Source organism: Cryptomeria japonica, chromosome 10 (genome assembly GCF_030272615.1).
Source record: "Cryptomeria japonica chromosome 10, Sugi_1.0, whole genome shotgun sequence".
In the NCBI taxonomy this organism is placed as follows: Eukaryota; Viridiplantae; Streptophyta; class Pinopsida; order Cupressales; family Cupressaceae; genus Cryptomeria; species Cryptomeria japonica.
The window spans coordinates 501562431-501574249 of record NC_081414.1 but is presented as its reverse complement, the minus strand read 5'-3'; the positions used below and the strand labels follow the sequence as shown (position 1 = coordinate 501574249).

Sequence of the window (11819 nt, the reverse complement as noted above, 5' to 3'; positions counted from 1 at the left end):
TAAAGAAATGTGTACAGAATCACCTTTTTTTATCTCAAGTGCACGGAATCAACTAAATTTATCTCCAATGCAAACTCGAACTTATAATCTGAATGCATTCAATCAACCTATAACTGGAATCTATCTCAAGATTAACTTAATCTGATCTCTCAATTATTTCAATTATGCTTTTTCTTGAGAAATCTCAACCACTCATTGTTAATCAATCTTGATCGTTGCTCTCTCTTTTGAGTCTCTATAAATTCAGCCTTCATCTTTCATTCAAAACACCCTAGAGATTTATTGTTATTGTGCATTTTTTGCTCTAGAGTCATTGAAAAGATTATGCTTTGAGATTATTGCATCTTAGTTTAGTTTTTGGCATACTTAGTTTAATCATGATTGCTTGAATTCATTTAGTTTATTATTCATTCATCTAGCTTATTATTTATCTAGCTTAATATTCATCTATCTAGCTTAATCTTGCATACATTTAGCTTAATCTTGCGCTCATATAGATTAAATCCTTCATCGTGGTATGGTCTAGTCATCGGTATTGCTTAGACAAATCTGAGAGCAAGTCTATACTCACATCTTTTAGAAGGAAATTGGTCAATTTGTTATGGTTTTTATATTCATGATTATATCTGTCTAACCATGCATGCAATGACTTAATTGAAGTGTTGTGTCTTACATCTTGCAGATCCTTATTCCAACCATAAAACAAATAGAATCTTCATACCTCTTTACAACATGTGTCGGTATCCTTTCTCTGTCATGCATTCTTTTATGGAAATCTTTGAAATATCCCCAGATTGTCTTATTAAATTGAATCCTAAGAATCTTGATACTTTTCTTGATTTGCAGGGATGTTGGTGTATCATCAGACCACTGTATTTCACCTACACCGAGAAAAAAAATTTGAAAGTAGAAAAATAAACCAACAATCAACTGTCCAAATTTGAATTTTTGCCTTTTGTCCTTCTTAATTGACTCCAAATTTAGCATCAATTGTGCTCTTAAGGCTTCAGAAAGATCATATTCTGCATTATCCTTAATCATCTGATAGGCAGTGTGAATGATAAACCCTATATCCAATGACCATAGATACATATTTTACTTCAGGATCTTCAATTTCATTTACAGTCATAGCTCGTCCACCCCATCTAGATTTTGTCAGTTTAGTCACATCATCCTTAGGGATTGATCTCTATGCAAGGACTTCATCGGTTGCCCACAATCTGGTGACAACATGAATAGCCTCCTTGGTAATCTTATGCGGTCTATCTAACCACATAAACTGATCATGTATTCTTCTCAAGACATATCTAACATGCTCTTCCTCAAAATCATCTAGAAAATTCAATGCATGATGAAAACCTTTATCGGTAACCCGTCTGAATTATTCTTTCAAAATTCCTTCCTTATCACACATTAATTTGTACTGATCAAAGATAGAAAAAATACCTAAGTCTTCCAACTTATAGTGAATATAAGATCTGACATCTTCCATATGCAGAACACCATAAGGAACACTAGATAGGGCTCCAACGGGATCAATTTCGGTTGATTTTTGTGGATGCCTCTTAAAGTCTGATTGAGGCCTTACAGATACATCTACAATATGTGGTGTATCCATTGCAAAAATTCAAACACAGATCGAATCTTTAGATAAATACCTTTCAACTTCTTCACAGCTAGGGTTTCCTATCTAAATGCTCTTTCACCAATTCACTTCTTCCCAAATGTTCACAATCAGCTATCAAATTTCACCAAGGCAATAGTCAAATTCTCTTCTCTACCTCAGTCGCTCTGCAAATGTGCTCTCGAGAATGCAAGGTGAGAAATGAAACTCTAAAAACACCTTTTATTTGTCTTTACAAACTGCATTAAATGCTATACCCGGTTGAACAAACCCTACACACCATTCAACCCTAAAACATGCTACCAGTTTCCAAGACACATCCAACATACCAGTTTCAACTCAATTTCACTTCATAACAACATAATGCATCAAAATATGCAGATTTAACTTATCGCACATCCTTCAGGGGGTCCAGAAATAGATTTGACAATAAGCTCCCCCTAAGATTTATGCATAGCTTAGTTTACCAGTGAGGGATTCTCCACACTAGGTGAAGAATTAGGGTCTTCCGCTGGTTTCTCGTCACTCTTCTTTCTCCAAATCTTGTTCATTTCACTCTTGGTCTCCTCCACATCAACCTTCTTCTTCCCTTTCCAGTCAGGAAACTAATTTACTGGTTGGTTCATTCTTGCTCTGCAAAACCTTACAATATGTCCTGGTTTGTGACAATGATAACATGCCATTCCAGATGCTCTCCAGGGTCCAGCATTGCCTCTACCAGTTCTTCTTCTGCAATTCATAGCTACATGTCCATAGTTATGACAAATAGTGCAAATCACATTCCATTTGTTCTCCATTTCATAAGGACTAGATCGGTTTACATAAGGTCTCTTCCAATTAGGGTTTCTCCGATCATTAAAAACTCTCTGCCAATCACCACCAGACCTCTGATTCATGTAAGGTCTCTGATTATTCATTCCAGACCTGCACTCAACAAATCTATGCCCATACTTGTTGCAATTGTAGCAATAACCATTAAAAGTGCTAGGCTTATATCCATCATATGTATTAGGTCTATAACCATTAACAACACCGGATCTACTTCTACAAACATTAGCAATATGACCTACCTTATGATAGTTAAAGCATATCAGTTTGTAGGATTTCTTACCGGTGTTCTTCTTTGTCTTAGGTGCAGTTTTGTCTTCATGCATGGTGTCCTTGGTACCAGATGGCTCTCCTTTCTCAAAGGTTGTGTATCCCAAGCCATGTGTATCTCCATTGTGCCTTTGTGACTGGATCTGCTCATCAAGCATAGTAGAGCTCTTGTATTTAGCCAATATCTCATTAGCATCAACCAACTCCTTAGATCTTCATTCTTCTTCATAAGACTTTCTTTAAGAGACATAGCCATGTCTAGATCAACCCGTATTTCTTCTTTTTCTTCTTTTTCCTCATGAAGATGTGCATGCAGGGTACCTATTTCCTAGTTCAGCTTTAAAATTCATCATCCTTTTCTCTGATTTTGTCTTTAGCAGTCCTCCTGGCTTCTAGCTCTTGACTCATTCTGATGGTTAGGGCTTCCAACTCTCTTCTCAGATTTGACTTTTCATTATTCAACTTTTCCACCTCATTAGCTAATGCATCAATGTTTGCTTCCTCAGATGAACTATTTTCACTGAGTTCCCACAACTGTTTAGCCAACTCTTTTCTCTTAGCCAATGAAGCTTTATACTTGACCCTTAACTCACCTGGGGCTTCTTCAGATTCTGCAAGAGTTAGAAATCTCCCTGTAACTCATATCCCCCATGATAGCCTTAAGGATCCTTCCCAAGCGATTAAGCCTTAAGGAAATTAGGTTCTGATACCAATTGATAAACTTATAACATACTAAGAGGGGGGGGGTGAATCAGTGCAAGAAAAAACAATATAAATCTGATCACCACTTTAACCAACTTGAAAAACAATAAGCATGCAAGAAATGTCACCACATATGCAAACATCCAATAAAGCATGCAACACATAACACGGTAATTTTTCACGTGGAAACCCATGAAATGGGAAAAACCACGGTGGGAATTAGTACCCACAAAATTTGCACTCTTTCGGAATGTGCCCTGTTAAAGGCCTAGCCCGGTTAGGAGCTTTACAATAATGCTCGGTTAAGAGCAAACCCTATTAGGAGTCACCCGGTGAAGGGATTTTAACCTCAACCCTGTTAGGAGCTCTACCCTGTTAGGAGTCACCTTGCTAAAGGATTTAAACCCAAATTAATGAGTCACTCGATGAAAGGGATTTACAAGATTAGGCCTGTTAGGACCTACCCGGTTAAGGGATTTTAGTACTGCTACAATTGTTAGGAAACAACAGGTAAGTGATATGCATATAGCACCTTTGTGCTTGATATATCTGCTTTAGTTTTGCTTCAATCACCAACTAAACATCAATACAGAGCTTCACCTTCCACCACACAATCAAATTCTCATTCTAGATCCTTCTTCTGATACATCATCATACAATATTCATCTTTTTATAAACAACTCTGCTAAGTCGATAAAATATACTTGGAACATTTTCCTAGGTTCAATGTATCTAGACAATCTTGCACATTACGCTTTACTCATGTTGGCCACATACATCATAACTCAAAAATAAAACATTCAAGTCTACCGGTTTACCGATCTAAGTAATTCTACTCTACCGGTTAATTGTTCTTCCTGACTGACTGCTCAGTACATCATAACTCGCTCCAAACTTTGAATTTGTTGATGTGGTTCCAGTCAGAGACTCCTGCCAATGTCATGAACATACATTCCAAACTGCAACACCTAACTCATCACCGATCTACCGTACCGGTTGCTTGATCATAGCACTATCCCTGTTTACCGGTTAGCTATCATGTTTGTCGGTTCACTGTATAACTGTTTCCTCTATCGGTTGGACTAAATAACTTAGATGACTGCCAAAACATGGTTGCCATCAATGACAACACAAAACAAGTCATCAATCAACCTATTACATCATATCATCATCATCAAGCCAACAATGACATCATGCTAAGCCTACAACATTCCTAGTTAGCCGATAGGCTTTGTTTTAAGTGGACTTCCCTGTCCACATCTGCCTGGCAAACCTGTCTCACTCCGATAAACAGGCTTAGCCCATCATCTAACCATTTTCATGTAAACGGAAAAAACTGAAACTACTTAAAAAATTTAAATCATGCTCCACATGGACGAAAATGAAAGCACCTTTCACTGCCACTCATAGACACCCTGTCCTTGTGCCCCATCACCTTTGCATACATGAATTGGCACCATTCAAAATCCAATTTATTGCAGCCAATGAGCATGGTTTCCAATGATAAGGCCGTTGTAACGAAAGACCTTAATAACAAGCACCGACGGGTAACTTAATTGTGCTTAGTTTCCTCATTAAATAATATACTTTTTTGGGCTTCCCACTCGCCCATTCTATAAAATTAATGTTCAATTTATATATGGTGATTTAAGTTTTGTGGTAGCGCATGATTTATTGTAAAAATTGTTTTAAAAAATCCCATCGAATTCTTTTAGCAATTATGCATTTAAACCCATTTAAATTCTTTATCAATTATGCGTTTAGACCCATTTAAATTGTTCACTTTCAATTAATTTCAATTGAATAAATTGTTACGATGTTAGCAACTTCAATCTTGGGACAACGTTTGCACTTTATTGATTCTAATTTTAATGAGAGAGTAAATATTTGGAGTATGAATTTGTAAATATGTTAGTGTAGTTTGAAATTTGACTAAGAATCTAATATGCAATATAAGGTATACTTTAGGATGTAGAGGCTACTTTGTAATTGAAATTCACTTCCAGATATTTGTATTTCAAGGTTTTTCTTTTAATTTACTAGTTTTTTAACATTTTAAGATTTTAGAGTTTTTTTTTGTAATTTGTAGTTTAGAAAATTGATGATGATTCATAATTTTCTATTTTAAGAATAGTTTTCAATTTTATATTGCAAGACAAAACTTATATTAAAAAATCAAGAAATTAGAATAAATTTTTAGAATTTTAAATATCAAAATTAAAGATTTAATATTAAATTTTCATTTTGATTTGGTAAAATTAATTTTGATTTTAAAAATTAACATTTAATCATTAACATTTATATTTAAATGTTTTTCAAATTTAATCTATTATTATTTATAAAAAAATGTTTAGAAATTTAAAGTTAAAGTGAAACCTTTTAATATACAAAATTTAATTCTTTTATGACACAATATGCAACAAGTTATTGCATGTAAAGTGATATGCAACATAGAACACAACATGAAGATGCATTCATAGATGAAAAAATTATTGAGTTGCCTAGAATGAATGATGTTGTTCATTTTATTTTGTTTTTAGTTCGTTTCATTTGACAAACACTCTAGTCCACCTTTAGGTTTAGGTCTACATTGGTAGTCAATTTTTTTTTTTACACTTGATATTTTAATTTTATTAGCTTTGTCATTAAAATTTTAAGAATATTTAAAATATAAAAGTGATGGATGAAATGTACAAAATACATCTTCTAATGACACACTTTTTCTTAGGCATGAAAATAGATCTACAAATTTAGATGGAATATTAGTGAGGATTTCACACATGACAATTAGTCTATCATGAATATAAAAAGAAAAATAGGTAGCAAAGATATCTAGAAAGTGCAAATCAATCAACATATAAATCATTTTGATTAGGTCAAAAAAAGAAAAAGAAAAATTTAAAAGTAAATTAATAGCAAGTAGGGAATACAAATTAGATAGTAGCTAAACAGCATAACACCATACTAGAAAAACAAAAAATAAAACAAAAAAAGAAGAGAAACAAGAAACAAACCAAAATCAAACTATAACTTTGGCTTGTGCATGGTGAAATATTCTTGATTTCTAACTGGAATACTTTGTTTTTGTCTTTTTAATTTTCTTGATCTAGTAATCATGGAATGTCCTAATTCCTATTTTTATTTTGCATGGAGTATTAAAAGAATGCCTAATAAACTTTTAACATTCAAATTCAATTGTAATGCTCTTTTTTTCAATGATTTTATTTACTTGAATAATTTGAATATGTGCATTTTCTTAGAGGTTTTGAGTTGAATTATTCAATGAGTAATTAGAATCAATCTTATAGGCTTTGCAAAATAAAGTCACAATTAATATTATTGGTTAAACTGAAAGACAAGACCTCACATTTAAAACAATGTAGGCTTTCATAGAGCCTACATTCTCCTTTGATTGCTATTCTAAAATTAAAGAAATTCATATGCCATGTTTCAAAATAAAGAAACAACTTGCCTCTAATTGCTCTCACATTAGCAAGTTCAGTATGTATAATTAGTTGCACACTCTCAAAGTTACATACTTTTAACTATTTCTTTCTTTAATAAAAAAAATATTAAAAATTAATAAATTACAATATTTATCTTGGACAATCAATGATCAAGAAAAATAAAAATTAATGTTTCAATCTCTTTCTCAAAAACATATTTTTTTTATCATTAAGTAGTAAAATATTTCAAATTTTGGTTTTCTCATTGACAACATTGTTGTTCAATGCAAACAAATGTCAAAACTTTTAAATAAGAACTTAAAAAAGAGAGACTCTCTAATTTAGCTTCGATTAATGTAAATAACTTTTTATTTAGGAACTATAAAAAAAGAAGAGAGACACTCTTATTTAACTTTGATTAATGTAAAATGGGTACTTATTGTTCAACTAAATAAATAAAAAATATTCAACAATATTATATATCTAATTAAATTATACAATGATACATGCAAAGATTTATATTTTCATATAATTAATATTAAAATTCATTTATATTTTACTTTTGATTTCCTATTGACGTATCCTTGAACCTTTTAGAAGTGCAAGTGCTAGTTATCTTTGATCATTGTACCAAATCATCCTTTCAATAATAGGGTGAGACCAAAGAGAACAATCCTAGACTAACAAGTTCCTAAATAATGCCTATTGACACATCTTAAGTAAGAAACTAATAGTTGATAGATTGGATATAATTCATTCTACAAATAGAATTTATTCTAACACATTTTTTTTTTAAATGATATTAACAAATCATAACAACCTCTTACCACAATAAAATTGACATCCAATTTAGTTGTAAATACCAATTTTGTCAAAAAAAATTCAATCCATTTATGTTACTTGACTTAATTGCAGCTCAATAATCTAGAGCAATTATTTATATTGTCTATTTGCATTTATTTATTTATCTTAGTCTTGGATTTAATTAGAGGCATATTTTTGTTTCTTTCAATCTGTACTTGACCTTTGGTGTCCATTAACCAATGAATAGATGTCAAGTTCTTGGGGAGGTATCTACCAGGTGGAAAGAAACCAGATGGTCGGTTCCCATCCTCCGTGTTATTTTTACTTTAAAGAAAGTGATTTAAAGTGACAATTATTTAAAGCATCGTGTCAATGCTGGCGTACATTTCTCAAACTAGTCAAAAGTTATGATCAAATTATTTTTTAGTGGGTGGTACTGGCGATTCCTTGGCATAAATTATGTTGCTCTTGTCTTCTGTTTCTTAAAGTCGGTTGAAGGAATATTACCCACAGTACACCCAGCAAAACTCACGCATACAAACACAAAAAGAAGTGAACACAGCTCCAAAGTGGTAGAGAAGAAGCACAACTTCTGCTAAGAACAATGGGATGGGGGAATTTTCTCAAAGCAGTTGCATATAATATCGACATTTTTGCAGGGTATGTTCTTCTTAGCTTATCTTAACCCTCAAATTATGATTTATGCATTTGGAATTCATTATTTCTGTAGATCAGAGTTTAAACATGGAATATATGAAGATTTTCTGAATTTGGTGTTCTTGTTTTCCAACGTGCAGGCCTGTGGTGACACTAATGTACCCTCTGTAAGTACAAAATTATATCTTATCCTTTATAAGCCCTCTGGGATGTGTTCACATTACTTTCAGTAAAACTAATTGCCAAATCAAATCAAAATGTAGCTATTTTGTTATTGTTATGTGCCTGGTTGCTGATTTGGTGAGGTTTCTAAATGTAGCGAGCTTTTGCTGCTTTGGCAGATTGGCATCCATTAGGGCTATAGAAACTCCATCTCGGCTTGATGATCAGCAATGGCTGACATACTGGGTTTTGTATTCATTCATTACCCTCTTTGAGCTTACCTTCGCTAAGGTCCTTGAATGGTAAAAATTCTCATTTCTAACTATTTTTTTCAATGAAATTATAGTATTGCCTTTTCAATTAGGGGAAAAAGAATATGAGTTGAATTGGGTTATAATATTTTCAGTTTGTTTGGATTTCCTTACGCAGGCTGCCTTTCTGGCCTTATCTGAAACTCGTTGCTACCTGTTGGCTGGTGCTTCCTATGTTCAATGGGGCGGCTTTTGTATATGAAAATTATGTGAGAAAGCTCATTCTTAACCCTAAATTTGATTCAAGGTTCAATCCTGCGCAGAAGAAAATCGTGAACATGAACCCTAGCACAAGAGGAGTTGTTGAACGTTTCATTGAACAAAATGGGCACGACGCATTTGATAGACTCGTCAGGAGGGTAAGTCTTCAGATTCTTAGAAACCTTTAAACCCTTGAAAACCCTCATAAACATGTTTTACCGTTGTGACAAAGCGATTTAGTAACTCTCATGCCAACTAGCTTAGTGAATGCACGGAGTACGATTTGGCCGAAAAGCAGGGTATAACTCTTCGTTAAGGCCTAATTTAGCCAATTGACTAATTTTTGGTTTTCTTATACAATTTTAATTCACTCGTTAGCAAATTCTTATAAAGTAAGTTTGCCGAGCTCACAAAATTTGTTAGGATTGCCTAGTAAAATTATATGTTTGTTTCTTTTGGTAAGTCAAGTGGCCCTTGTCTACTTGAAGTGACAAATGACTCACAAACAGTACACCAAGTCTTGGTGAGTGTAACGCCGGTGATGCCATAAAAGAATGAGTCACCCGGTCATGCTGAGTGACAGCAAGCTCCATGATGCTTTAAAAGAATGATTGGGCAATTTTGGCTGAATGAATATCCTTAATTTTTGCCTCCTACCCAATAATTTTGGAAGATCTGATTCTGGTTCCTGATACCAATCGGCTAGTAAAACAATGTGAATTTTTTCCTATCAACGAAACATTTATTTTTTGTTGAATAATCCTAATTTTATCAAGAGGTACGATTTACCAATCATTATAATTTGAACTTCTATGAGATTTTGACCGGTGTAGTTTTTGAAGATTTTGTAAGGCTTGGGACTCATTTTTTTCTAGTGGGTGTTGCTGGGAATTTTTTATAGTGGGCGCTGCTGGGAATGAATATCATGAATTTTGTGCTAAAAGGGTTAATTTTTAAGTTCCGGAGTTTAGGAAAGCTCCTGGTCTCATCTATTCCATAACTCAGGACTTACACCTAGCCTCCATGATTGCCTTGAAACCCTGGCAATTGCTGTGTGTTATGAGCAGACAAAGGGCATCAATTCCATCGGCGGGGACTTGCACCCATTCTCCAAGAATGCCTTGACCTCCTGGGTATGCTCTGTCCTATGACTAGATCATGGCCCACAGTCATTTCAAGCTTCCAACGAAATAAGAGAACTATGGATAATATTGAAAACAAGTTTAAGAATCTTGAATATTAAAGCATGCCTGCGCTTTTAGTTCTCAAGGTGTATTCCTGGTCAAATAAACTAGAAATTATTTAGGTAGCCAGCCAAGTGATGCCAATTTTGGATTTTCCATTTTTCATAAATCCATGAGTTGGTTATCTAGCATGGAAAGTGCACTGCATCAAAGATGCAAATCTATTTGACGAGTATGGAGCCAACGAAGTTTATCAGTTGCATTTGAATACCAGATATCTTATGCTGTTTCATTAGTTCTGGTTCTGCTATGTTTTATATATGATTTTGTAAAGTTTACCTGGATAAGCTGCATGTATGTTAGTTACTTCTTAGTCCATAGACTCCATACAGAAAAAAATTAATGAAACAAATAGACATTGCAGAAATTTTAATTTCAAGTACTTATACTATATAATTTTTTAATATGGCAAAACTGGATATTAACTAGCCTGATATCTTTGTCTCCATATGCTGTCTTCTCTTTAATGTCTAGTATCTAATAATGATTGTCACCGTTCTGTACTATATATTCCATGGTCTTTACATACTAAAAATGTATTGTTTTAATGACTAAAAGTATTGATGTTTCAAGTGCTAGTTTTCTAACTGCTTTATATTGTATTTGTTCCAGGCTGAAAAGGAAGGGAGATCTAGCATCATCACAGAACATGACTATGATTATGACGAGTATTGACAGATATTGATCTTACAAAACCAATTGGATCATACATTGGATGCTGTCTGGAATTTGCTATTGGCATCACAAATGTGGCTGTAGTTCCTTTCTCGAATGAGCCCGTAAACTAACTAATTTCAGAACATCTTTTGGGTACAGAGGTTATAGATGATTTTGTTCTCTCTCTAAATTATGCTGTAAAATCTTTTTCTGTTGTCATACTTGGATGGGTAGTGGTTTGCAATAAGTTCTTATGTCTGTTCTTAGTGAAATTGATTGAACAACTGCAAGTGTCTGTCTTGTTCAAAAGTAACATATTTGTGAATTTTACAGTAATGAAAATTTCTTTACTAGTGTTGCAGTAGAAGTGTTACTTTCCACCGTTGGGTAAAACTAAGACAACTATGATTAGTGAGTTACTAATGATACTTATGACACGCTTGACACTGGGAATTTTTTAATGAAAAGTGAATTTGATTTGATTGTAATTTGCCCCTCTTTAGCACTTCATCGGAATCTCAAACTTGCTGTAATATTTTCTGTTACAATTTCTTGCTGCATTATCTTTAGTACACCAGTCTTTTTTTACATGGTCTTTTCTAATACGAGTAAAGGGCAAGTTTTTGAAAGCGCATCAACCCTTATACATGGTCTTAATCTAGTTTAGTTGGATCTATTTTGTTAACTACCAACTGCATTTTGTTTTGGACTTAATGTAGTTTAGTTGGGGCTATTTTGTCAACTACGAACTGCATTTTGGTTTGGACATTTTTTTATCATTTTGGTTTTTGGAGGTTACCGTGCTTGCTGCATGTTAGACTAGTACACCGTTCCTTGTCAAGGAGTCCTAGTGTAGATGAAGTGGAGCTGTTGCATGAAATATTAATTACTACCTACAAGTGATTTGGAGGTT

General features: G+C 33.6%; 1 protein-coding gene across 1 annotated transcript; it reads left to right on the top strand.

Annotated features, from left to right (window-relative positions):
• Positions 1 to 8077: 8077 nt before the first annotated feature.
• LOC131039424 (HVA22-like protein a) lies at positions 8078 to 11267 on the top strand. The gene is made up of 5 exons (XM_057972186.2): positions 8078 to 8334; positions 8472 to 8498; positions 8673 to 8795; positions 8923 to 9163; positions 10862 to 11267. The coding sequence occupies exons 1-5, from the start codon at positions 8279 to 8281 to the stop codon at positions 10922 to 10924; spliced, it is 510 nt and encodes a 169-aa protein (XP_057828169.2). The 5' UTR covers positions 8078 to 8278; the 3' UTR covers positions 10925 to 11267.
• Positions 11268 to 11819: the final 552 nt, after the last annotated feature.

Excerpts from the sequence above, each read along its gene's own strand:
- LOC131039424 (XM_057972186.2), top strand. The coding sequence starts at position 8,279 with ATGGGATGGGGGAATTTTCTCAAAGCAGTTGCATATAATATCGACATT. Across the intron at positions 8,796-8,922 it reads TTCGCTAAGGTCCTTGAATG|GCTGCCTTTCTGGCCTTATC; the intron begins GTAAAAATTCTC and ends TTCCTTACGCAG. Across the intron at positions 9,164-10,861 it reads TTGATAGACTCGTCAGGAGG|GCTGAAAAGGAAGGGAGATC; the intron begins GTAAGTCTTCAG and ends TATTTGTTCCAG.